This window comes from Xenopus tropicalis, chromosome 10 (genome assembly GCF_000004195.4).
Source record: "Xenopus tropicalis strain Nigerian chromosome 10, UCB_Xtro_10.0, whole genome shotgun sequence".
In the NCBI taxonomy this organism is placed as follows: Eukaryota; Metazoa; Chordata; class Amphibia; order Anura; family Pipidae; genus Xenopus; species Xenopus tropicalis.
Window position 1 is genome coordinate 28,227,940 of NC_030686.2, and position 26,479 is coordinate 28,254,418.

General features: G+C 41.0%; 1 protein-coding gene across 3 annotated transcripts; it reads right to left on the reverse strand.

The window, feature by feature from the left end:
* Positions 1–1,720: 1,720 nt before the first annotated feature.
* Positions 1,721–25,357, reverse strand: tepsin (TEPSIN, adaptor related protein complex 4 accessory protein). 3 transcript variants are annotated; one of them, XM_018097879.2, is made up of 13 exons: positions 25,003–25,357; positions 21,649–21,721; positions 19,265–19,356; positions 19,087–19,180; positions 18,578–18,645; positions 18,224–18,302; positions 17,890–17,961; positions 10,184–10,378; positions 9,080–9,242; positions 8,271–8,384; positions 6,245–6,323; positions 4,819–4,953; positions 1,721–4,019 (listed from the first exon to the last, which is right to left on the reverse strand). In XM_018097879.2, exons 1-13 carry the CDS (start codon positions 25,036–25,038, stop codon positions 3,546–3,548), a joined length of 1,674 nt encoding a protein of 557 aa, XP_017953368.2. In that variant the 5' UTR covers positions 25,039–25,357; the 3' UTR covers positions 1,721–3,545. The 3 variants fall into 3 exon arrangements, with proteins under 3 accessions (XP_017953368.2, XP_002940139.3, XP_031750313.1); XM_002940093.5 differs by having other exon boundaries at positions 9,080–9,260; XM_031894453.1 differs by lacking the exon at positions 10,184–10,378 and having other exon boundaries at positions 9,080–9,260.
* Between the last annotated feature and the right edge of the window lie 1,122 nt (positions 25,358–26,479).

The following is a 26,479-nucleotide window of genomic DNA, read 5'->3' on the forward strand; positions in this document are numbered from 1 at the left end:
TTTCATTAAGCAAAAAAAGCACATTCAGCACTTTTCATAGGGCTTCCACTGACTTGAATGGGAAGATGGTAAAATTGCAGGAGTGAGAGCTTTTCATCCAGAAACGTTCACCAGTAAGTCATTCACAGGCCAATAACTTTTGACTATTATCCGGAGAAAGCCTCCATGCAATGCTGACAAGATCAGTTGTTAGTCAGAAAGACAAATATATGCTGTGACATACAGTAGAACCCCCAAGTTTTTTCAGGAGACCAGAAAAAAAATGGTGCAAAATCCGTGAAAATATAAAACCAGGGAAGTTTATTGTGTGTTATATATTAGTAGGACCACAAAACAATAGTGTAAAATGCAGGAAAACTTAAAATCAGGGGATGTAAATTGAGGTTTCACTGTACTTGATATAATTAACTGTGGATACGGTTGGAGTGGCTTAGGGTTAATACTATATATATTTATTTATTTCAATTTTTGTATCATTTGTGTAAATATACAGCAGGATCATATTATAGGGAATACATACCCTACTATAAAACAAGGGATTCTTTCCGTCTGTATATGGATATAGTACACAAACTATGATTATAGTGTTCTCAGGCAGAACTCTGATTGCCTGCCAGCACTTGCTTCTCATTTAAACTAATGGAAATGCTAGAAAAGATACTGGGTGGGGATCGCTCTGGAACTCTGCAGAGCAGCTGTCACACAGCTTGGGTGCCTTAGGCCAGATATGTACTGGGTATATCAGTTTAAAATAATTGCTTTTATGCGTTACTGTTCCTTTAAAATGATAAAGACAAACTTTATAATATAGATTTGTAGAAACCAAAGAGCAGGTCGGTACTGTTGCACTGGCACAAGTGTGAGAGTTTTTCTTAAAGGCCAGATTTGCATGACATATAGGCTGGTGTTGCTTTTAGAGCATAAAGAATGTCCAAATCCAGTTCCTACTCAACAGCAATAAGCTAAACCCTCAAATGTAGTACGTTTATTTTGCACCAACCACCATTAATAATACATGTGAGAAGTATTCTGACTAGTAAGTTACTTGGCATTTTACAGCAACTCAGTGGGAAATAATAGGCCAAAACCAAAAGGGAGCACTGTAAAAATTCATTACTATTAAAAATAATATCTATACACTTGTACTTTTTACTTCTATTAATACTTTTGTAGTATATTATTGCTGAAACATTTACAAATACATAGATGTGAATCATTTTAAACCTAAACAGAATTGCACCTTAACATTTCAAAAGAATAGGCAATTTGGCAGTAGCAACTCTTTAGCTGGCCATACAGAGAGTAGTGTGGACAAGTAGATTCACTTGCATGGGATCAACTGCCTAAACATCACTTAGAGGATTTGTAAACATCTGACCTAAGGGCTCTGGCACACGGGGAGATTAGTTGCCCGCGACAAAACTCCCTGTTCGCGGGCGACTAATCTCCACGTGTGCCAGAGCCCTAAAAGTGTTAGGATTCCCAGTTCCCTTGAGATCTGCTCATCCAACAAATGGGGGTTGCAATACAACTGTAAGGGCATTGACACGGAGCTACCTGTAGCCAGCTACAAAATAGACAATACTGATAGTTGTCTCTACGTGTGTTTTAGCAGAGACTATTCTCAGTATTGTCTATGGCAGAGTATTTTCTGGCATTTGTAGCTGCTACAAGTGGCACCATGTGTCATTGCCCTTAAAAGACAATGGTTGCAAATGTATGTATATCTTTATTTATAAAGTGCTACTTATGTATGCAGCGCTGTACAGTAGATAATACTTTAGATCAGTGTTATTGTTTTAGCATTAGCAAATGTAAATATAAAGGGTTCCACCTACTGACAGAACCTGAGTTATGTTTTGTGATATGCGTTGGTTATTTCACCCATTTCTTTAGTGTGTTATAGCAAATCACAGACAAGGTGGCCTGATTTCCAAGCAATCCAGTCATTCATGCTGAAGGGCCAGTAACATCAAAGATAACATATACACAAATTAAATACAATTTACTATTACCTTGCACTGGAACAAACTGTGTTTGCTTCAGAGGCTTCAGTATAGTTTATATAAATATGCTGCTGGGATTTTCAAGTCAAAACTGGGCTTTTAGAGCCCACATTTACATAACAGATAATAGATACAGTATGTAGAATACAATAGGAGATATACAGGGGTCTAATGACATTCATGGATTACCACAGGACCATAGAATGAAAACTTTTCTCTTGCAAACTAGTTTACTTGCAAGTACTGGATGTACATAAGCAAACTTTAAAGAAACAGTAACACTAAAAGTCAAAAATCCATTCTACTCCCCTCCACTAACACTTCCATCCAGGACAAAGTTAAATATCTTTAAAGTTATACTTAAATCATGTGATAAAATGCATCTTCCGGCTGTGTACCGTGTTTTAAAAAGGTTAATGTGGCGACATGCACTTACTTGCGGGCTCCAATCTTATGCTAGCCGACTTTCTTTATAAAACAGAAAGTTAGCTGCTCCGGGTTCACTGAGGATTTTCAGCCTGCCATGTTCTCCCTTCTTATTTGAATTCATGCCACATTGAAGTTTGGGGAGACAGGGTGTATGGCTAGTATTATTTCCTCAGTGTCATAAGACCTATGTCCTATGGGGAGATTAGTCGCCTGCGGTTAAGTCTCCGCTACCAAGGGCAACTAAATTCCCTGATATTCCTCCTGAAGGCAACTTCGTGCAACTTTGGAAAACTAAGCGCAACTTATGCCTTTTAAGGAGATTAGTCGCTTGCGGTAAATGAGATTAATTGTGGGCAACTAATCTCCCCGTGGGCTGTGAACCCAAGAGCAGCGAATAGTAAAGGCAGCAGCCAGGCCAGCCAGAGAAGACCCCAACAAGTCAGCACGCTCATCCTCCTTCCTTCACTGCTCCAAATTTTTAGTGAAATAAATCACACTGACGCAAAGGTGGAACAGAGCAGGTTGATAATTCTCTTAGAAGCTGGAACAACTGCGTTCCGGTTTCAAAAATAATGTCGGCTAGCAGGAGATTGGAGCGCGCACGGAAGTGCATGTTGCCACATAGCCCTTTTAAAAACACAGGATTATCGCATTATTTATGTATAAAACATTAAAGATAATTAACTTTGCCCAGAATAGAAGTGTTATTGGAGGAGAGTGAATTTTTTCACCTATAACTTTTTAGTGTCACTGTTCCTTTAAGTCCCATGGCACATTGTGCATATTCTCCACTGGGAAAAAGCCCCTAAAAAATGGCTTGCAACCTGTCATTTAAATGAATGCAATTCTATTCTAGTAAGAGACACTTGCCGGCCATATTCAGACACTTCTTCTGGTGGATAATATGTCCTGTGCCAAGGGCCTACATATAAAAAAATGCCATTACAGGTCTTTTAATTGATCACATGACTTGATTTTTGTCTTTGTGCAACTCCCGATGAAGATATTTATTTACACAGAAAACATTCTGTATTCTCTTGCTCTCATGCTTGTCAGTCAGTCTCTGTCAGTGCTTGGGGCAAGCCCACCTGGTGAAGGTCACAAGTTGCATCAAGTGTTTAGAAATGAAAACACAGAGGGCAGGGTCGGCTTAGATGGTTCTTCTTTTACAAGTTCAACAGGAAGTTCTTGTGATCCGGTAGCTTCATTGTGACTGCATCGTATTGGTCCTACCAGTTCCATGCCTTCAAACAGAGACACGTGTATGCTTGTGCTTTTGTGATTACCAGTCTCCTCACATTCTAGCTCCCTTGTTTTTTCAACTGGATCACTTTTCTCAGAGCTCCCATTGTGATCTTTCTGGTTTTCAGCCCCATTCGGTAGAGAACAGACAGTGTTCTGGACATTTAAAGTAGGTGATGAGGGTACACTTAGTGGTGTCAGTAAACCACCCCCCACAGAATGAGGAATAAAATCGGTGAGTACATCCAAGGGGCATCGTGTGTTGGGAGAAGCCACAGTCCCATGGTGCGAAGATCCTCTTTCAGAAACATTCTGAGTAAGTGCTTGAAACTGAAGCAGAATCTAACCAAAAAATCAAGTTTTGTTATATTGGAACTCTGCATTATAAACAGGTATTAAAGAAGAAGGAAAGGTAAAAACTAATTAATCTTTATCAGAAAGGTCTATGTAAATACAGCCATGTATGTTTTTCTGTATCAGACTTCCTCTCTCAGAAAAATCCTTAATTCCCAGGTCCAGAGTCTGCGTAGCTCTCTCCTCTCCTGTTCCCCCCTCCCATAAGAATTCATAAAACTCACTCCCCCCACCCTTAGAAATGTGTAATCTGAGCTATAAGGGCAAGAGCTACAGCAGGAAGCTATGAGGACCAAGCTAAAATGGCAGCTGCAATCTTAAACAAACGTAGAGAGCTTCTAGGGCTCTTTACTCAGGTAAGGCAAAGCTATTTGCAGAATATATATAGTGTTCTAGGTGGCAAATATATTGGTAGTAAAATGCCAAAATGACTTTCCTTCTCCTTTAAATGAACTTAAACATATGAAGTGTATCTTGTAATGTCTAAAGGAATATTATGGACAGGTGGTCAGTGTACAGATGGCAACTGTCAGACGAGAGGTTCATGGTAAACTGTTCCAATGAAGCATGCAAGCATAATTTATACATCTACCTGCAGAATAGCTTTGGATGGAATGGTCGCTATTTTACTGCCAGCAGAGGTAATCTGTCTTGGCACAACACATCCAGCACTAATTTACCCTGTGTCCCCTACTGATATATTATTTGCCATTATTTTTTTTTTCTATATAAAAGGGAAATCATCAACAGTGTCACCAAATAAGGCAACAGCATGCTATCTCCTCACCTTGGTGGCCTTGTTCTTCACTGGTCCTGGAGGTCCTTCTCTTAATTTTTGCAAGTTTTTCCTCACAACAGCTAGCATGTGTTCATGTGAGAGGAGGTCAGAGGCCATGAGGGAGGATACTGCACACATGGAGCGCTGCAAGTAGAAAACACTGTTAAGAACTGGCTATATATAATCTGTAATACTCATGCATTCTGCATTTGTATTAGTAGAGCTAGTGAATCAGCCTTCTCCAGAAGCTTGGATGGGGGCAAATACTGTAATAAGCCACATAATATTAAAAGAAGAACTAAAGCCTAACTAAAGAAGTAGGGTAGAAATGTTGTACATTATGTTTTGGGCTTCTGTACCAGCCCAAGGCACCCACAGCCCTTTAGCAGGGAATATCTGTGCCTCCAAAGATGCCCCAGTAGCTCCCCATCTTCTTTTCTGCTGATTCACTGCACATGCGCTGTGCTGCTGGCACTTACCTGAGCTTAGGGAGTGACTCACAATATACTGTTTATATAGAATATAAATGTCACAATATAAAGCTGATCAGGAAATAATACAGATAATTAGTACTTGGCAGCTCTGAACCAGTGCAACTCCAACCTTTATGACAGACAAACCCAATTTTCTTCTTGATATTTTGTGACAATCCCTAAGCTTAGCTTTTCAACAGCTGCCCAGAGCCCACTGAGCATGTGAGTGCCACAGACACTTCTAAGAGATTTCCGTATTGTGACCCCCTGTGACAACTTTAAAGGACTGGTTTATTACTACTATAGAGATGTGGACCTTTTAAGCTTGTTCAGTATATAAAATATGACATTTCTATCCATATTCATTTTTAGTATTTAGTTCTCCTTTAAAAGGAAAGATTGGAAATATACTGTATCACAGCATATTAATCTCCTTTCTCTGTGGTACATGAAATGTCACTGACAATGTCCAAGTTTCAAATTGGTATCAATTGCAGTCAAAGAAACAGATAAGAACAAGTTTTTTTTTACAACTTATATAAGAGTATAGGAAAAAGAAGGAAAACACAGGTAAGTATAACAAAGTCTATGAGGGGAGCCTTAACAGAAACACTGTGGCATGTAGTATATGGGGCAGGTGCAGTTACTTTGGCTGAGTTCCGATCTGTAGTTGGACCTATTGGGATTAGGTTTAGGTGGTTGAGGGGGAAACTCATCTCATCATCCCAGTATTACTTCTCGTAGCCAGAAGGGAGTATATTGGAGGCCAAAAGGCCTCATGCATTGTTTTTAACATGGTGAGCTCCAGTAGATGGATTCAAGAAAGAACAGAATTACTTGTGAACAAATTGTGGATTCCACAGCTGTTGCGCCCCCTTTTGTTACAACTTCGCTTAGAGTGAACACTGGCTGCAGCAAGACATGGAGAAGTGAGTGAGAAGCCCACGTGGTCAAAGACATACCAATTTGACGCAGTTGTTGTCATCCATTAGTGAGCAGTTTAACATCTCAAACACCACTTCACAATTCAACAGGGAACATCTGGAACAGAGATTGTAATCATGTAAGACACAAAGCCTAACAGAAGACAACAAGCATCGATAAGCACAGACACATTACTTCACCTATTTGTTCTAGAGGAATTATAAGAAGCCAATAGGGATTTAAGGTATGAAGTGATTGCGGGCAAGGTCGAACAAGGCCAAAAATGGCACTTTCCATAGCAGGAAAAAATAAATCCAACTGAATATCTGAGTTAGCTATACATGGAAAGATCCACTACCCTATATGCCCACCTGTGGCAGGCAATATCAGATTGATCTGACCGTTCAGCAATTGGATCACATTGATTGGATGCAGGCTGTCGGAACAAGGACCGCATCAACATGCCAATGTGCTGTTCACCCTAATGGGATTTTTACATCTGACTGATAAACTAGATATTAGCCTGTCTGATGGCCCCATACATGGGCCGATAAGTTGCCGACTTAAACCTTTGGCAGATTTTATCGGCCCGTGTACGACCACCTGTACAAGGGATAAAGTCTTTCATTTTATTTTATGGCTCTTTTGGTCTGGTCAGGGTGCTCCCCAAGTCCATCAGAATCTGCATATGTGTAGCATACTATTCTTTTCAGCCTTCCCACCATTATTACTACTGCAGAGTCCAGTTTCCTGTACAAGTTATACAAGTGTTAGTCACTAAAATGTCACAGCCTACAGTATTGCTAAAGCTATTCAGAAGCCGATACAATACAAAGCAGTGTTAGAAACAAAAACAAAAGTGAAGCTGGATGCTTAGTGCTTGTGCTTCTAAGGATTTTTTAGAGTATAAAATATTGTTAATACATATGCTTTACTATTCCTGGTTTTGAGCTCATCTTCTATGTATTTTCCCTTTTGTATATGTAGATAGGAATGTCTGAAGTAGAGGGGGCCCTGACATTGCAATACCCTGTCTGGGGGTAGGAGAGAATAATATTAATTGGGGTATTCTGTCGGCCTTTGTCCTCAGCTCCGAGTGGCTTTGCTCACTCACTGGGACCAAAAAGTGTATCATTTTTTCTCTTCAGAGTACACAGATGATCATACATGTCTATTACAGTGTTGTCCAACTTATTACATGTAGGGGGCAATTATATTGAATATAGCATGCTAGAGGGCCAGATTAAGTTAAAATGATGATGTCATATAGTGTCCATTGAGTCTCTAAACAGAATGGAGGGCCACATCCGGCCCAAGGGCCTCCAGTTGGACAGTCCTGGTCTATTGAATTGTTCTGAGAAATGGTACATACAGTGCATATCTCTAAGGCATTCCAAAGTCGCGTGAAGTTTCCTCCTGCAGGCAACTTTGCATGACTGAAAAAGCCAAAGCGATGTGTAGGCCTTTCCACCAGCGACTCCTATTGTTGCCAGTGGAAAAGCATTTCAGAGCGGTTAGTCACCCGTGGTAGCAGGGATCTATTGCGGGTGACTAACTCGCTCCGTAGGACATTAGCCTTAGAATGTTTCAGGTATCTTTTACATTTCAATAGTCTCATATATTAGTAATAGTTTTCCAAATCCCTGGAATAAAACAGATGTATGCTGAGGAGAAAATGAAAATTGCATATGAGAATTAAAAATATAAAATAGTAGACACCAGAAGGCCCGGTTGACCATGTACATTTTGCATCTACACTTATATTTATACTCATAGTTGAAGTAGGACATCAAGCACTCCGGACTTCCAAGGTCTGCTAAAAATTGGTCTTTATTTCATCACATTAAAAACAAACAGGTGCCTGACGCGTTTCGTGCGTTAGTGCACTTAATCATAGGCAGATTAATCCTGCAGATTGACTTATCTATACTTATTTAATCTATTCCTTTTCGTATGTCTACTTGTTTAATGGTTACCTGTTCATTTGTTGATTTTGGAGAAATTAAGCAGGCTTGGCTCTTTGAGCCTTTTCTTCTCTTTTGTTTAAATTATATTTATACTCACCCTCTCACAAACTGCTGACTTTCCTCCTGAGTGAGAAAAACTCTTTTCCCCTGAGTTACTTCCTGGACCAATCTTGCCTCTTGCTGACAGTCACTCAATTGAGTGGATTCCACCCTAAAATGTCACAATACAAGCACACATTAGGCATTCAATAGACATACCGGATAATCGGTGTCCTCTGAAGGGAGCAAATGACACACATTATGGTCCCAGTGAGGTCCACAGCAAAGCAAATGTTTTAATTTAACGTATGAATGTACTAAGTGCATTAAAAAGATTTAATGTAGCATTTTTTCTGTAATGCTGGGTGGTTTCTTGGCAAGAAAGGGCACCCTGTTCTTTTGTACATCTGGCATTATCTGTGGAAAATCTCTGTGAATATAAATTAACTTGTGACACTTGGGAAGCTCTGTGCAAGTGGATATAACGGTGAGGTAAGGAAAGCTCTGTGCAAGTGGATATAACGGTGAGGTAAGGAAAGCTCTGTGCAAGTGAATATACCTGTGAGGTAAGGAAAGCTCTGTGCAAGTGAATATACCTGTGAGGTAAGGAAAGCTCTGTGCAAGTGACTATACCTGTGAGGTAAGGAAAGCTCTGTGCAAGTGAATATACCTGTGAGGTAAGGAAAGCTCTGTGCAAGTGAATATACCTGTGAGGTAAGGAAAGCTCTGTGCATTGGTATATGCTGGTTATTTTACAAATAAAACATAATCTACAAATAATTATTATGTTATTGGCCTAATAGCTTATTCCTTGCAGGAGATGTAGCCTGCCACTTCTCTTGAAGGCCAAGTCACCACTGTATTTACCTGTCTGTAATGTCCAAACTCTCTCGTTGGCTGCTCCGAGAGTGTCCATCACTGCCTGATTTACTACCAACATCAGATGAACGACTGTGGGGAGACTTGTCATGGGGAGATTCCTGGGAACTGTTTCCACTGTCACTTTCATCCCAGCCACCCCCAGGTATGCCTGTGCGGTGACAGCCAGCTGTTAATAGTGAGACAAAATTTGCTATTAAAAGCAGTATCTGTCTGTCCCTTTGCTATTCACTGCTCTGGTGGTTCCAACTATTGACCAGCGTAACATAATCCCATTTGACATGCATCTGTACAATATGGTATATGCTATGGCAGAGATTTTAGTACAGGTATGGGACCTATTATCCAGAATGCTCAGGACCTGGGGTTTTCTATAATTTTCTATTAAAAAGTCAACTAAAAAATAATTTAAACATTAATGAGAGTTGGCCTTCCTGTAATTTGTAACTTTCTCCAAAATGGATAACGGGTCCCATACCTGTATATTTAAAATACTTAAGATAAAAAGTAAAGCTGTGCCTCTGTGAAGCTTATGCAGGCCATCAAGAGCAGCACCGGATTTGTCACCGGGGCACCCCGAGGCCGCCCCCATTCCCCACAAATCCGGGCCTGATCAAGGGGGTAAAGTAAAGGTGACCTAGAAATAATGCAATGACTCACCTAGCCTGCCTTACTCCTAATTATTACTATTTATACATCACCAAGAATTTTCCATAGAGCTGTACTAGATAAAAAAAGATACTGTGACAAGGTACTTTTCTACAGGTATCAAACCCCTTATCCGGAAACCCATTATCCAGAAAGTTCTGAATTACATAAAGGCCATCTCCCATAGACTCCATTTTAATCAAATGATTCACATTTTTAATAATGATTTCCTTTTTCTCTGTAATAATAAAACAGTACCTTGTAATTGATCCCAACAAAGATATAATTAATCCTTATTGGGGGCAAAATAATTCTATTGGGTTTAATTACTGTTTAAATAATGTTTTTAGCAGACTTTAGGTAGGAGATCCAAATTATGGAAAGACCCCTTATCTGGAAAACCCCAGGTCCCGAGCTAAGGTTGGTGAAATGGGTAGAACGTACCTCTGTGAGCACTTGAAGACAGAGACTTTCCTGGCAGTGGGCGTCTATCAGTGGAAGGTATGGCCACTGGCTTATATGCATCATCTGCTTGCTCACATACATGTGCCTGCGATGATCCTGCGCCAGGCAGCACAGAATGAGTCACGACTACCGCTGCACGCTGTATGCCGCTAAGAAAGGCATCCCTAGAGGTACCTGAGAGAAAAGGGGACTTTATTTTACAAAAACAAAGCACATATGCCATCTCCCATGGACTCCATTATAAGTAAATAACAATTCCCTTTTTCTCTGTATCAGTGGAACAGTGAGTTTGTACTTGATCCCAACTAAGATATCATTGGTCCATATTGTAGGCGAAATAATCCTATTGGGTTTCATTAATGTTTAAATTATTTTTAGTTGACTTAAGGTATGGAGATCCAAATTACAGAAAGACCCCTTATCCGGAAAACTCCAGGTCCCAAGCATTCTGGATAACATTCAGGATACCTGTATCATAAATCGTGAGCTGCCCTTGAAAACACAAAAAAGAGGATTTGGGGGAAATGTAAATGTAGCCATTGAAAAAGTCATAACGACAACCGCAGCGGCCCATTTCTGGGCCAAGCGGTCACCAGGACATAGGGAGGTTAAGTGACTTCTGTCCAGGGGTCACAAGGGCGTAACCTGCGGTGAGGCATATTTCTAGCTATGGGGGGATTAGAACTACTGGCTGGCTGGCTTAAGGCGGGTGTCTTGACCACTAGGCTACGCTTGCTCCTCCCGCTTGTAGGATGTTTCTTTCGTCCTCTTGTCAGCGTCATATTGGCGGTTGGCCTATCCTAACCGACTGAATGAAACATTCAGGGTTAAAGCCTGCCCCTTGCACCAACACCTATATAACTAGGGGGATGAATCCTCCATTTATCAACATTCTCTGAGAAAGTTGATAATTGAGCCTCAATGTCTTGTAACTTTAAGGTTACAAAAGATGCTTAATAATGTAGTTAGCTTAAGGGTCATATTGAGATCTCTGGGTGAAAATGCTGCTCAGTTTTCCATGTGCCATCATGCAAAAAGAATAAAGCATTTTTTATAATTAGCATAGTATGAGCTAGTGTAGTATAGTATAACTGGGGGAGGGAAGACATGGCCATGCTAATAATCCAAGGTGGCACTCTGCAAATATATTAGAAGACTTCCTTTTTAAAGTACGTGTCAACCCCGAAACAAAACGTTTTTGCCTAATTCCAAGCAACTTTCCAATGTGAATTTATTAAAAATTATTAATGCTTTAAAAGTTATTTGTAAATGTAATTGCTATAGTAAGTAGCATTGGGAATCAGTGTAGTCTGCAACATAATACTGGGGCGGTTGTCTAGACAAAACAGCTAAATGGTTAGCATACCCCCTGCTGAACTATATACTGGCTGAAGAGTTCCTGATAATGCATAGAAGTAGGGTGAATCTCCTGTACCATATACCAGCAGGGGATAACAGGTAGCGCTCACAGGATATCACCTGTATTACATACCAGCTGGGCACTATTATACGGCTCACTAGGATACTGGGGTACAAGGTTGGACTGGCCCCCAACAGGGCATTGGATAAAAACCCAATGGGCCCTAGTCCTGTTGGACCTCTTTTCGCCGGGCATGTTGGCGTGTGGGCCAGATTACTGCTGCCCAGTAATGAGTAGGGGATAGAGAAGAAGGTTTTTAGATCCTTAAATCTTGTTACAAAAGTGGAATTACACAGAAATATAGAAAACATTAGAAAGCCCAACTTGTCCTGAAAAAAAATGATGTATAGTTTCCCTGGGCAAACTAAAATTACCCCTCAGGAAATGCCCCAAAGTGAACTGAGAAATGGCAAATGAAATGCAAAATCCTGCTGGTAAAATCCTTATCCCAAGGCTCCTGTAGCTGTGGGACTGGGTTTGATGGCACCGACAGATTTACTAAGAGCCGAAGGCAAATTCATAAAGAAAATTGTCGGCAAAATGACAAAATCTAAAAACTGTCTGTTTAAAAGACAAATTCACAAAAGTGGAGATAGGGGTTTGTGAATTAGGTGGAAAATCCGACAAATCTATCACCTTTTATTTTGTCTCAATATCAGCACTTATGTGAATTCCCCCCATTCAGTTGGGCTTATGTTTAAAAGGTGCTTTAACACTACATTTATTCCTGAAAGTTCTCACAGTATTTATGTAAATTTTCTACATAAGAACTAAATCAGCTCATCAAAAAGTGCAGTATTTTATCCCTTTAAAGGGCATGTATCGCAGCCGTATGATTGCTAAATTGTTCCCCCACTAGAGGTGTAGGGCTAATAGAGCACCCACTCTGGTTGGGGGAAACCATACTGTTTGTGGCAGAAAATGCTACTAACGAGCGCTATGCCTCCCAAACTGGGAGAGAGCTACTGGTTCCAGTGAATGTACACATGCCAGCAAATGGTCCTAGCGAGTATTATGCCACCTGAACTGGGAGCTTCTGGTTCTGGCGGCCATGATGGGACTGTACAAACGTCCCTTGGGTGCCTATATAATTGGAAACTTTTTTTTTTTTTTTTAACTTACCCCAGGCAGAGTTACCCCAGGCAGTTACCTCAGACTAACCGAGTGCAACCAGCAGACATCGTTTCACTAAATCCCTCCCCTCACAGCGCTCCTGCCTCCATCCTCTTAGCGCTCCGTTACTCACACATTTCCCCATTCAGGCTGCAGATACTTTCCTGTGCAGAGACCCCTATCCCTGCTGACTGTTTCACAGCTTTGCCAAATACACACAGGTATTTGTTGATTTTTGCAGAACCCTAAGGTGACATATATCCATTAATTTTTCTGTCATTTTTGTGGAATTCCATCCCTAAACCAGTCGTGCTGGCTGATACATTAGATAGGTACAAGAAGGGGTTGGATGGTTTTTTAGCAAGTGAGGGAATACAGGGTTATGGGAGATAGCTCTCAGTACAAGTGAGGGAATACAGGGGTAGGGGAGATAGCTCTCAGTACAAGTGAGGGAATACAGGGGTAGGGGAGATAGCTCTCAGTACAAGTGAGGGAATACAGGGTTATGGGAGATAGCTCTCAGTACAAGTGAGGGAATAAAGGGTTATGGGAGATAGCACTCAGTACAAGTGAGGGAATACAGGGGTAGGGGGGATAGCTCTCAGTACAAGTGAGGGAATACAGGGGTAGGGGAGATAGCTCTCAGTACAAGTGAGGGAATAAAGGGTTATGGGAGATAGCTCTCAGTACAAGTGAGGGAATACAGGGTTATGGGAGATAGCTCTCAGTACAAGTGAGGGAATACAGGGGTAGGGGGGATAGCTCTCAGTACAAGTGAGGGAATACAGGGGTAGGGGAGATAGCTCTCAGTACAAGTGAGGGAATACAGGGTTATGGGAGATAGCTCTCAGTACTAGTGAGGGAATACAGGGGTAGGGGAGATAGCTCTCAGTACAAGTGAGGGAATACAGGGGTAGGGGAGATAGCTCTCAGTACAAGTGAGGGAATACAGGGGTAGGGGAGATAGCTCTCAGTACAAGTGAGGGAATACAGGGTTATGGGAGATAGCTCTCAGTACAAGTGAGGGAATACAGGGGTAGGGGAGATAGCTCTCAGTACAAGTGAGGGAATACAGGGGTAGGGGAGATAGCTCTCAGTACAAGTGAGGGAATACAGGGGTAGGGGAGATAGCTCTCAGTACAAGTGAGGGAATACAGGGGTAGGGGAGATAGCTCTCAGTACAAGTGAGGGAATACAGGGTTATGGGAGATAGCTCTCAGTACAAGTGAGGGAATACAGGGGTAGGGGAGATAGCTCTCAGTACAAGTGAGGGAATACAGGGGTAGGGGAGATAGCTCTCAGTACAAGTGAGGGAATACAGGGGTAGGGGAGATAGCTCTCAGTACAAGTGAGGGAATACAGGGGTAGGGGGGATAGCTCTCAGTACAAGTGAGGGAATACAGGGGTAGGGGAGATAGCTCTCAGTACAAGTGAGGGAATACAGGGGTAGGGGAGATAGCTCTCAGTACAAGTGAGGGAATACAGGGTTATGGGAGATAGCTCTCAGTACAAGTTGATCCAGGGACTGGTCCAATTGCCATCTTGGGTCAGCAAATTGCAGCAAATAAGAGAGGCTTCAGATGTTTTTTTTTGCCTTCAACTAGCAGTTAGGCAGGTTATATATAAGCACTAAGGTTGAACTTGATGGACGTGTGTCTTATTTTCAGCCTAACTGATTATGAAAGAATACAGGACTCAGTTATTCAGCTAAATGTTTCTCTTTATATAGGGATACTTATTGAATAATAATACATTTTATGAATCTAACTAAAAATTGTAGCAATTTTGTGGCCACACTGGTTATTATCTATTTGGATATTGTAACATGCTAATACTGGGATAAGATGGCATTTTAGGATGTTTTTACTGAATGTAAGAAAAAGTAACAACCAGATGTTTGCATGATTCCAACGGCACTAGACCTATAAAAATTGTTGAATGGTTGCTTTGAGTTGCTGACTGGGGCAAAATACAACACTTCCAGCAGCAGCCAAAATTAACAACCTGCTGTTTGTCAAATGTATTATATGAGCAGTGTAAGAATTTTTATCTAGAACACTAGAAAAAAAAACATGGTTCGTTTGTATTTACCGATAAATCCTCTTCTTGAAGTCCCATAACGGCAGCACAGGGCACTATAGAATGAACATAGAAACTAGGGAAGTCTTTCCACCAAAGGCCTCCTCTTCTTGGTATTAACCCTTCCAAATTCCCATTAGCACAGTGTTCAGGAGAATGAAAAGAGAAGGAAAGGAACACCCCTGTGCTGCTGTGATGGGTAAGTATAAACAAGTCCCATTTTCTCACCACTTCCTGAGGCAGCAAAGAGGGAGGGAAAATAAACTAGAATCTGGTAGAAAGTAAGTAAAAGGCAAAATGCGCCAACAAGGCAACCAGACCCCGGTTAAGGGAAAGCCGACTGGAGAACTTTGTGTCCAAAGAAGGCACCAGTTGAAGCAAAAACATTAAACTGGTAAAACGTAGCAAATGTGTGCAATGAAGACCATGTGCCTTCTTTACATATCTGATCTGAAGTGGCCTGGTTGTGATGCACCCATGAGGGACTGAGTGCTTTTGTACAGTAGAATGTGCTTATACCTTGAAAGGGATAAATACGTTTCTTGCTCGATAAAACAGGTCTTTGATTCGCCTGGCAGTGGAAGCCTTGGATGCCTTATTGCTCTGCCCTGTAGGTCTGTAGAGAGCAAAGAGGGTATCCAAATTCACAATGGTGGCCGTGCGGTGAATATAGAGTTTCAAGGTTCTGATGCCATCTGGGGAGTCTAGGGTTGCTCTTAAACAGATAGTCATGATTTTTATGGTATACTTTTTATTTTTAAATTACACTGTTTACATAGCAAATAATTCACTCTACCATTTAAAATGTTATTCTTGAACCAACAAATGTATTTTTTTAGCTGTAATATTGGTGTGTAGGCGCGAGAAGAAAACAGCACCAGCTTGGGGTAGCTGCGAGCGGTGTCTCCTATTGCTCCTTCTGTCTTTGCCCAGGGTAAAAGGTAAGCGATTACAATCACTGGGGGGGTGCCTAACATTTGGGACCCCCAGTGATTTTTACCTTTCCTTCTCCTTTTTGCCACCCCTGGTAACTTGTGGGGCGTTGCTTTCTGTGGAAAGGTTATTACCTTGGCTCATGGCAGAAGCTCCCCTATGAATGGCCAACTGCTGTAGAAAGAAGAGCCAATTAGTTCCTTGATGGAGCTGACTCGTAGGCCCTGTTCTAGGCCATCCTTGAGAAAATCAAGTAAGAGAGAAATTCTGCATGTTGTGTAGTTCAGTGACTTCTTAGTATATTAAGAGATATAGGTGCAACATATGCAGTGATATGAGGATGAGGTGGTTTGTTTGAGAGCTTGGAGAAAAGTGTTGGCTACTTGCTCTGAGAATCCCTTGTTTCTCCAGATGGAGTTTTTAAGAGCCTCACCATCGGTGATAATCTGTCTAGAAGGTGGTTTTCGCAGGGACCATGGAGAAGGAGGCCAGGCCTTCAAGAAAGAGGCCATGGACATGCAATCAAGAGCTTGAGTAGTTTGAAGACCCATGCCCATCTGGGCCAGGATGAGGTGATGACAATGGATGTGCTTGGGAACAGGGAAAGTCTGCGTAGTACTGCATCAACATGGTTGATGTAAGCCTTCGCAGTGGTGTTGTCTGATTTGACCTTTAGTGGGAGGCCCTTTAGAAGTGGTTCCCAGCAGATGAGGTAGAGAAAAAGGGAGAGCCTCTTGGGCAGGCCCTGTACGGTTTTGTTTGCAAATACGCCACCCCAGATGATGAGACATGCATCAGATTACGAGATTCTTGAGTGAAGCATTGCCAGCCTCTTAGGAGGTTTTTCTATTGCTGACACCACACGAGAGGGGGTAGTGTTGGTATGGTCAGGAAGGAAGCCCGGAAGGGCAGAAACCAGTCCACGGCTGGGGGAGGGGACGTAGTTTTTGTGTCCCACTCTGGTCTGAGGCTAGTTTGTGCTTTTTGTGGTCCTGGGTGACATATTTATCTTTTATGCGCTTTGCTGACCTTTTTGGCAGTGAGGGTGTTGGATCTGTGATCTGGGAAGATTATCCTTATCCTTATGCGGGCCCTTTGAGGGATCTGAAGCCAGGCTGGGCAAGTTAGTGTGAGGAGAGAGTAGACAGATAGAAAATGAGAGTAAAATCACAGATCTAGCACACAGTGCTAGGGAATGCAGTAGTCCCGCTTAGCCGTTCCGGGTCAGTAAAGGGGGAAACACAGGTTGTAAGAAGCAGGTATGGAGGTGGTCAAGGAGAAGCAGCAAGGAGGCACTTTACTTGAGCTTCTTCTGACAGCATACTGCAGATCATAGGGTGCAGGGGTTTTGGCACCAGTTTGCCAATGTGTAGAACTTGCCCAGATGTCTGTCAGGCTGAGGCAGCGATGAAGCATGCCGTGGAGCTTCCTCCAAAAACCAGTACCGAGACCCTGAAAGGGTAAGTGGGTAAGAGGCAGTGCTGTAACATGCCTTAGTGGAAGGTATAGCAGCACTGTAGAATGCATTGTGAGGAGAGGAGGCAGGGTTGTAGCATGCCTGATGAGACCAGGAAGTCAGTGCTGAAATATGCCCATTAATAATGCTTATGAAAAGAAGGAGACACCACTATAGTATGGCTAATTGGTGCAGTGAGGCAGTTCTGAAGCATGTCCATAAAGTAAAATAAACATGTAAAACAAAATGTAATGGAACAGGACTCCCTAGCAACCTAACTCCAGGAAACAGGATGGAAAAGAACAGTCTTTGGAAGGGTTAATACCAGGAGAGGAGAACCTTCCTTAGTTTCTATATCCATCCTGCCTCCTAGAGGGAAGTGTGTATTAAGCCTATTATACCCTATGCCGCCTAGGGACACAGCAAGAAAAATATATGTAAATTGCAAAAATAGTGCTCAGAAAAGTACTCTGACCAATTTTACATTAATCAAAGATTTACATTTTCTTTAAATGTTAACAAAGCAGAACTAGGAAACACACACCAGATGTCCATTATAGATACATTTAATTAGGGCAATTTACACTTTCTTGTCTCTCAATATGAAGTCAAAACTAAAGAGGTTATTTTTGCTAAGTTATGACCTGATAAGTTAAACACTGGTTAAGGAGGGGAAGAGCTTACCCAAATTCTTCTGTTCTTGTGAATATCCGAACCCCTGTAGAGCTGGAGCACTGGAAGCCTGAGATCCCATTCCTGTTGGAGAAATCCCATTAGAGAGAGTACCACCAGAGTATTTAAATTATTTGTCCAAACTTCAGGGACATTTTTTTTTTTGAAAGTCAGGTAAATGAATACATTTATTCAAGCTAATACCTATATCAATTGAGCAGAATGTTTAACTGCTTTGAGCAGCTGAATGCCATTCTGCTCTGTAGAGTAATACGTGCCCAGCATTTCTCTGAAGCTCTGTGCACTATCCCCTGTGAGGTGTATTGAGCATTAGGCATTATGTTACCTGGCTGGGATCTTTCTTTTGTTGGCACTGTATGTGAGGAACAGGGAATGCTATCTGCGAACAAGTTGCCCACAACTTCCTGGAGAAAGTGAAAACAATAATGAAACCAGTGTTGAGACAACATAAGGGTAAAGACACATGGAGCTACTTAGTAGCAGCTACTTGTCATGGCTACTAAATGTCAGAAAATACCCTGCCATAGACAATACTCAGAATTGCCTCTGCTAAAACACATGTAGAGACAGTTATCAGTAAATGATTAGCATTGTCTGTTTCTGTAGCCGTCACAAGTAGCTGCTATGAGTAGCTCTGTGTGTCTTCAGCCTAACAAGTCAACATAGAGAAAACACTCACCTGCGCTGTGGCTCGAACTTTCTTGTACAGACTGATACCATGAAGAGGGTCTGGGGGTCCATTAACTGCTGCAAAGTGAAATGACCTGAGTTGTAAAATGTACCACCCATCACCAATGACCTCAACAGAAAACTTCCTCCCTCCATACAACAAAGCTTCTTCTGTTTTACAAACTACTTCTTTTTATTCTGCATGAGTTTACTTCTGTAAATATGTATGTAATTGCTTTTAAGGAGATTAAGACTGAAATCAATTAAATAAAATGCATAACTGGTGCTAAGAAGGACGGACATTTCTGTCATTTTCCAAGCCTGGTGTAAACACATTAAGTTTAAATTGACAGCAGCACCTCTTAAGAGCTGGTGGTCATCCACTGTTGGCTCTCTGCAATGCACTGAACTTTGTAAGATATACTAAATTCAATAGTACAGTATTATGCCTTTAACAAAGGCAACTGTATCTGTATCTCTCATGTGATTTGTCTCCATACATGGTTAGATCAGTGATACCTGCAGCCTCCTGGATAAAAGCAGAATTACGTCTGAGGTCTTGGATGAACTGTGGAGATCCATGGAAGCAAAGAGACAGGAGAATTTTCAGTACCTGGTGGGATGGATGAGTATGAGATTGAGATAATTCCTGATATCACAAAATGTCATATCTATGCTGAACTCTGTTACAGCTCACCTTTAGTTTTACATGACAAGAGCTGGTCTGCAGGCGGTTCAGCAGATATTCCAGAAGACACTGACAACTTCCAACAGACTCGTATGAGATCTCTGCAGTACAATATTAAGGGCTTGACAGTAATGTGCATATTCCTTGGAATCAACACTCATGTAGCCTAAGCATTATGGTGCACGATAATTGCAATTCTAGCATTTTAAAAACATATCCAAAACATACCTAACAAGCATACATGAAATGCTCACAACTTTTCGTGCTACTACACTCCTGTGACTATGGGAGATCCCTTATTCAGGAAGCCCATATTATTTAAAATATTTTGTAATGATCATTTACTTTAATAATAAAACAGTACCTTGTACTTGAGGCTAAATCGCCTGCAGTGGCAAAACAATCCTATTGAGTTTATCTAATATTTTAATGATTTTTAGCAACCTTACGGTGTAGTGATCCAAATTACGAAAAGGTCCATTATGCAGAAAAGCCCAGGTCATAACCATTTGAGAAAACAGATTGTATACATACTCCTTATAACTCATTAACTGAATAATGTAATGACAATTATTAATATATTCTTGTTTACAGACATCTTTGTAAGTTAAGTAGTCTGTTAAACCATGGAAACCAATAAGACATTTGTGTTTATCCTTATAAGGTCACCAGACCCGCATTACATACATGCTTGGTAACAGATACAGTGGTGTGAAAAACTATTTGCCCCCTTCCTGATTTCTTATTCTTTTGCATGTTTGTCACACAAAATGTTTCTGATCATCAAACACATTTAACTATTAGTCAAAGATAACACAAGTAAACACAAAATGCAGTTTTTAAATGAGGGTTTTTATTATTTAGGGAGAAAAAAATCCAAACCTACATGGCCCTGTGTGAAAAAGTAATTGCCCCCTGAACCTAATAACTGGTTGGGCCACCCTTAGCAGCAATAACTGCAATCAAGCGTTTGCGATAACTTGCAACGAGTCTTTTACAGCGCTCTGGAGGAATTTTGGCCCACTCATCTTTGCAGAATTGTTGTAATTCAGCTTTATTTGAGGGTTTTCTAGCATGAACCGCCTTTTTAAGGTCATGCCACTACATCTCAATAGGATTCAGGTCAGGACTTTGACTAGGCCACTCCAAAGTCTTCATTTTGTTTTTCTTCAGCCATTGAGAGGTGGATTTGCTGGTTTGTTTTGGGTCATTGTCCTGCTGCAGCACCCAAGATCGCTTCAGCTTGAGTTGACGAACAGATGGCCGGACATTCTCCTTCAGGATTTTTTGGTAGACAGTAGAATTCATGGTTCCATCTATCACAGCAAGCCTTCCAGGTCCTGAAGCAGCAAAACAACCCCAGACCATCACACTACCGCCACCATATTTTACTGTTGGTATGATGTTCTTTTTCTGAAATGCTGTGTTACTTTTACGCCAGATGTAACGGGACATGCACCTTCCAAAAAGTTCAACTTTTGCCTCGTCGGTCCACAAGGTATTTTCCCAAAAGTCTTGGCAATCATTGAGATGTTTTTTAGCAAAATTGAGACGAGCCATAATGTTCTTTTTGCTTAAAAGTGGTTTGCGCCTTGGAAATCTGCCATGCAGGCCGTTTTTGCCCAGTCTCTTTCTTATGGTGGAGTCGTGAACACTGACCTTAATTGAGGCAAGTGAGGCCTGCAGTTCTTTAGATGTTGTCCTGGGGTCTTTTTGGCCTCTCGGATGAGTTGTCTCTGCGCTCTTGGGGTAATTTTGGTCGGCCGGCCACTCCTGGGAAGGTTCACCACTGTTCCATGTTTTTGCCATTTGTGGATAATGGCTCTCAATGTGGTTCGCTGGAGTCCCAAAGCTTTAGAAATGGCTTTATAACCTTTACCAGACTGATAGATCTCAATTACTTTTGTTCTCATTTGTTCCTCAATTTCTTTGGATCTTGGCATGATGTCTAGCTTTTGAGGTGCTTTTGGTCTACTTCTCTGTGTCAGGTAGCTCCTATTTAAGTGATTTCTTGATTGAAACAGGTGTGGCAGTAATCAGGCCTGGGGGTGACTACAGAAATTGATATTGAAATTGAAAATTGAAATTGATAAACCACAGTTAAGTTATTTTTAAACAAGGGGGGCAATAACTTTAGTAGTTTTTTTTCTCCCTTAATAACATAAACCTTCATTTAAAAACTGCATTTTGTGTTCAATTATGTTATCTTTGACTAATAGTTAACGGTTTTTGATGAGCAGAAACATTTAAGTGTGACAAACATGCAAAAGAATAAGAAATCAGGAAGGGGGCAAATAGTTTTTCACACCACTGTAAGTGGTTGCTATGAGTTATAGGAGCAGGTCACATTTTGCCAATGTAGTTGAATGCCCTAGTAATATGAAAAAGGATACTTGCAAATTCCTCATACAGGTACCCAGGACAGGGAGTGTCATCATCAGAGGTTCCCTTTAAAAGCAATGGCAGCTGTAAACAGAAGTAAATAAAAGCTTAGTATTTGATGATTTTACCTATCGGGAACTGGATGAATATGTCACATTTGTTTAAATGAGAAACTAGAAAATTAGTAGGAAAAGGGTTTAACAGAAAGAACCAATGTTAATAACAATATAAATGTAGTCTTGGGATTGATGTACTTTCTGGTTGCTGGAATCAATGACTCATTTATATTTCAGGTTATAGAGCAAAGAGTTAAAAAAAAACTACAAAAAGTAAAAAATAAAAATATATACCAACTACCAATTCTTTTAGAATATTGCTGTCTATATTGAGAGTGGAGCAATGGAGTTTTTAAACTATCTTTGAACCCTGCAGATGAAAGGGCATGTCATAGAAGCTGCCAATATTGCACTATTTTACTGATATAAAACACTTTAATGCCATACATAAGTGCCCCTTCCCCGCATATTTGTTCTACATTAAGGGTGGGGAAGGGCAACTAAGGCAATGACACAAAAACACAGAAGGCCCAATAAGTACAACTTATAGCACAATGGACTCAGGCTACTGTAAGATGCTGTAGTAAGTTGTAATTCAAGGTCTATTGTTTATGTTTGGACATTACTTCTAAAAAAACGCAAGGATAATAGTATTTCATTTTTGGGCTTCTTTTTGGACTTGACCAATCTACGTGGAATTTGGCATAAAATACAAACTATCATTCCATGTAATGGAAACTGTAAAACAGTAAGGAGGTAATGAATGCCCAAACATTTTATTAAATGAACTGTATTGGTTCTTGCGTCTATATTGGTGCTATAACAGATTTACAGGAAGTGTTTGAACTATAAAGGGAAAAATGTTTCATTTTGAACTTAACGGATGTATCATGTTTCAGCCTAAGTTATGTTATCTGCCAGGTGGTTAGAAGTCACCAAGGGCTTACTGCAGGACCATATAAAAAAGGGGGAATTAATAGACAATTTTTTGATAATCTTACTGTCCACAGTTTAAAAGTACATATTTAACAAGATCCATCATGTGCCTCAAATTATCCAGATTCCTGACTTTCCAACATCTCCTTCCCAAACCAAGTGCATGGGATTTCTCTTTGCTGGTCATCTCTTTGCTCCTCTTCTGGGACGCCTTGATGTTGCAACACTGTTGGTGGGATTTACTTCCATTTAGCCAAAAGAGCATTAGTGAGGTTGCGCACAAATGTTAGACAATCAGTATCCCAGTTCATTCCACTGTTGTTCAGATGGACAGAGGTCAAGCTTGTGTGCAGACTAGTACAGGCCTTTCACTCCCATACAGACCTCACTTTGTGTATGGGGGATTATTATTATGGGGCATTATTGTGCAGAAACAGTAACGAGCCTTCCTCAAACAGTTGCCACAAAGCAGGAAGCACCGCATTGTCAACAATGTCATTGTATACTGTAGGGTTAAGGTTTACAGTTGTCATTGAGGTAGGTAGTGTTCTCCTGGTGACTGCAAAGTCCAGACTTGTCTGTCAAATGGAGAAGTGTGATTGCTTACTCCAGCAAATCCAATTGAACAACCTTTACACTACTCCAGTCACAGCTTGGACTGATGCATGGTGATGTTGGGCTTGTGTGTAGCCCCAATAAATTCTCCACACTCACAACGAATTGCCTTGTTTTTGTTGCTTCTGGAGACAGTTTTAAACTTGGCAGTAAGGACATGATTTTAGATGGAGTGTCTGGATACTTTTGGCAATAGAGTATATGCTCTTGTGTATTAAATGCAAAATCACAAATTAGGTATCTCGTATAAACAGGACACACTCTGATGTGTCACAAGGGTGTGCCCATTAGTTCTGATCTAAAGACAACGTTGAGAAATAGGTCACAGTATAATCTGCCTAGGTGTTCTTTGTTCCACAGGAAGGCAAAAAACCTATATGAAGCCTCAGAGGGTAATTCAATTCCATCCTGACTGCAAAAGGGAAATTGAACCATTCACCACTTCATTACTCTGCACCCTCTCCTACCCTGACCTGTAGTAACTGAAGGGAACACTGCATGCTGCATCTGTATCCGACAATAGAAAATCTGATGGTGTTTCAACAACTTTTTTCTTTTATTGAAATACATTGACACATGAACAATGGACCCCATGGACCTTATCTGATCCGACTTGCATTACAGCTGTGGGGATCAGATTTTGTAGGATCCTATCAAATCGCATGGTGTTGCATGACAAGATTTTGTTGCTCAAATAAAATGTGACCCATAAACCTGATCAAAATCTCCTATAGTAGATAGGTCCTAAAAGATCAAAATACACCACTCTGGTGGTGTCTACTACTGCAGATTAGTCAGGATATAATTATTATTAACATGTATTTAGAAGGAACCAACATATTCTGCAGTGCTGTACAATATATGGGTGTATACACTGAACATACAAGATTACATACAAAAACAACCAGTAACCAACAGAGGAGGTAAAGGGGACTGTGCCCAATCCTGGCATATCCTGAGTACCCATATTGAGAACATGAACCATTTCACAATCACTATGATTAGTTAGCACAGTGGAACCCTGATTTTACAGTTTCCTAGAACCGACACTGTTTTTCATGGTACCATACCGGCAAACTGTGTTTTATCTCTACTGGATTTTATGTCTATGAAGATTTTCATTCATCCAGGGTATGGTATATCTAGTATAAATATATTTAAAGCAACTGGACTTGTTTGGTAATCATTGAAGACGTTTCACTACTCATCCGAGCAGCTTCTTCAACTGAAGAAGCTGCTCGGATGAGTAGTGAAACGTCTTCAATGATTACCAAACAAGTCCAGTTGCTTTAAATTTATTTATACTAGATATACTGGATTTTATGTATTGCTGGAATGTACACCGTACTGACTGAATGTAAATTCTAGGCTGCACTGTATATATACTGTATATTATACCCCTATCACCTATACTCAATAGCATGGGGGCACAATATTTACAGCAGAGATTTTCAGACATTTAGGGATTTAGTCCCTTTGTGTTTGTGTTAAATTTGTGCCCCCCACTTACTCTGTAAAAACATTTGCAGTTTCTGAATCAGGGCTATCCTACATTACAATAGCCCCTACATTTTATACCCTGAGCCACTCTTCTATTTACACACACACACATACACACACATACACACACACACACACGACTTTGAGACAGTGTGGAAATCCATGTTATGGTGAAAGTAGCATTTTCAACTGCGATATTATCTTCCAGGCAATTTGTATGTATCATGTGAAACAACATCAGTAACGAAGCCCCGATACCTGCTGAAGGAATGCCACTCTCTCCAGCATTGTCATTCTCCTCTTCCAGCTGCAATGACGTCACGCCACCCGGAACCCTTCCTTACCAATCACCGTCAGACTTTCAACCAATCGGCACACTTTCCCCGCCCCCTAATGGTCAGCCAATAAAAGCATCGCTTCTCGGGTAAGCCCTGTTAAAGCTACAAGGAGCAGGAATCTGATAGGCTGAAATAATGTAAATATGGCGGCGCACTGGGAATCAGTACTGTGATGTCCGGGAAGATTACAGCTCCAGGGAAAGGGGCGCTAGGCAGGATACCCCAGTTGTTGGCAAAGTGCAGGGTGCAGGTGAGGGAGTCGCGGATTATATTATTTCCTGAAAATTGAAAATGTTTCCGCGAAACTTATTAATTATAACAGCTATGTCGGAACTGAATGTGCTCTTCACATACTGACTTTACTAATGCAATCCTTCAGTCTCCTTGGAGTGGGCTGTGAGAGACACGTGATTACTAATTACCCCTATTTCAGCTGCAAATTGTAATGTTTGCATAGGGCAACGCTGTTGGAACTAAAGGAACCTACCTGGGGAGCAACCATTTTGTGGGAAGGGAGGGGTGCAATTCTGGAAAAGGTTTATATATTTTTCTTACAGGCCCCTTTCCAAAAAAGTTGGGACACAGTGTAAAACATATTTAAACAAAGAAAGGGCTAATTTTTACTATTTTTAAATAAATATAGGGTTTAAATTGTACAGTTTGTTGTATAGGTATAGGACCTATTATCCAGAATTAGGGCCGGAACTAGGGGTGGGCAAAAGAGGCAGCTGCCTAGGGCGCAACGATTGAGGGGTGCTACTTTGTCATTGCCTCCGCCACTTGTCATTAGCGGCGGAGGCAATGACCGATCTAACCGCCCCGCCCCCCCTGCACCTCCTCCTGTGCATTGGCGTGCATGCGCCGTTCGTGGGGGCGGGGAGGTGGGCGGAGTTGGCCGACCGGGTTGCCTAGGGCGCCTGGTCAGCTTGGCCCGCCCCTGTCCAGAATGCTCGGGACCAAGGGTATTCCGGATAAGGGGTCTTTCTGTAATTTGGATCTCCATAACTTAAGTCTACTAAAAAAGAAACCAATAAAACATTAACCAAACCCAATAGGACTGATTTGCATCCAATAAGGGATAATTATATCTTAGTTGGGATCAAATACAGTGTTGTGTTTTATTATTACAGAGAAAACGGAAATCATTTTAAAAATCTGAATTATTTGATTAAAATGGAGTCTATGGGAGAGAGGCTTTCCGTAATTCGGAGCTTTCTGGATAACAGGTTTCCAAATAACGGATCCCATACCTGTACCTGTAGCAAAATGAAAAAAGTTATAGGGTAAAACTTTTGATATGAAGCATAAGAAAAGTGGTGTAAAAGTGAGTTACCTTTATTGGCTAACTAGGATGATAATAACAGCAAGCTTTCAGCTATGTATTTTTTTTCAGTGGG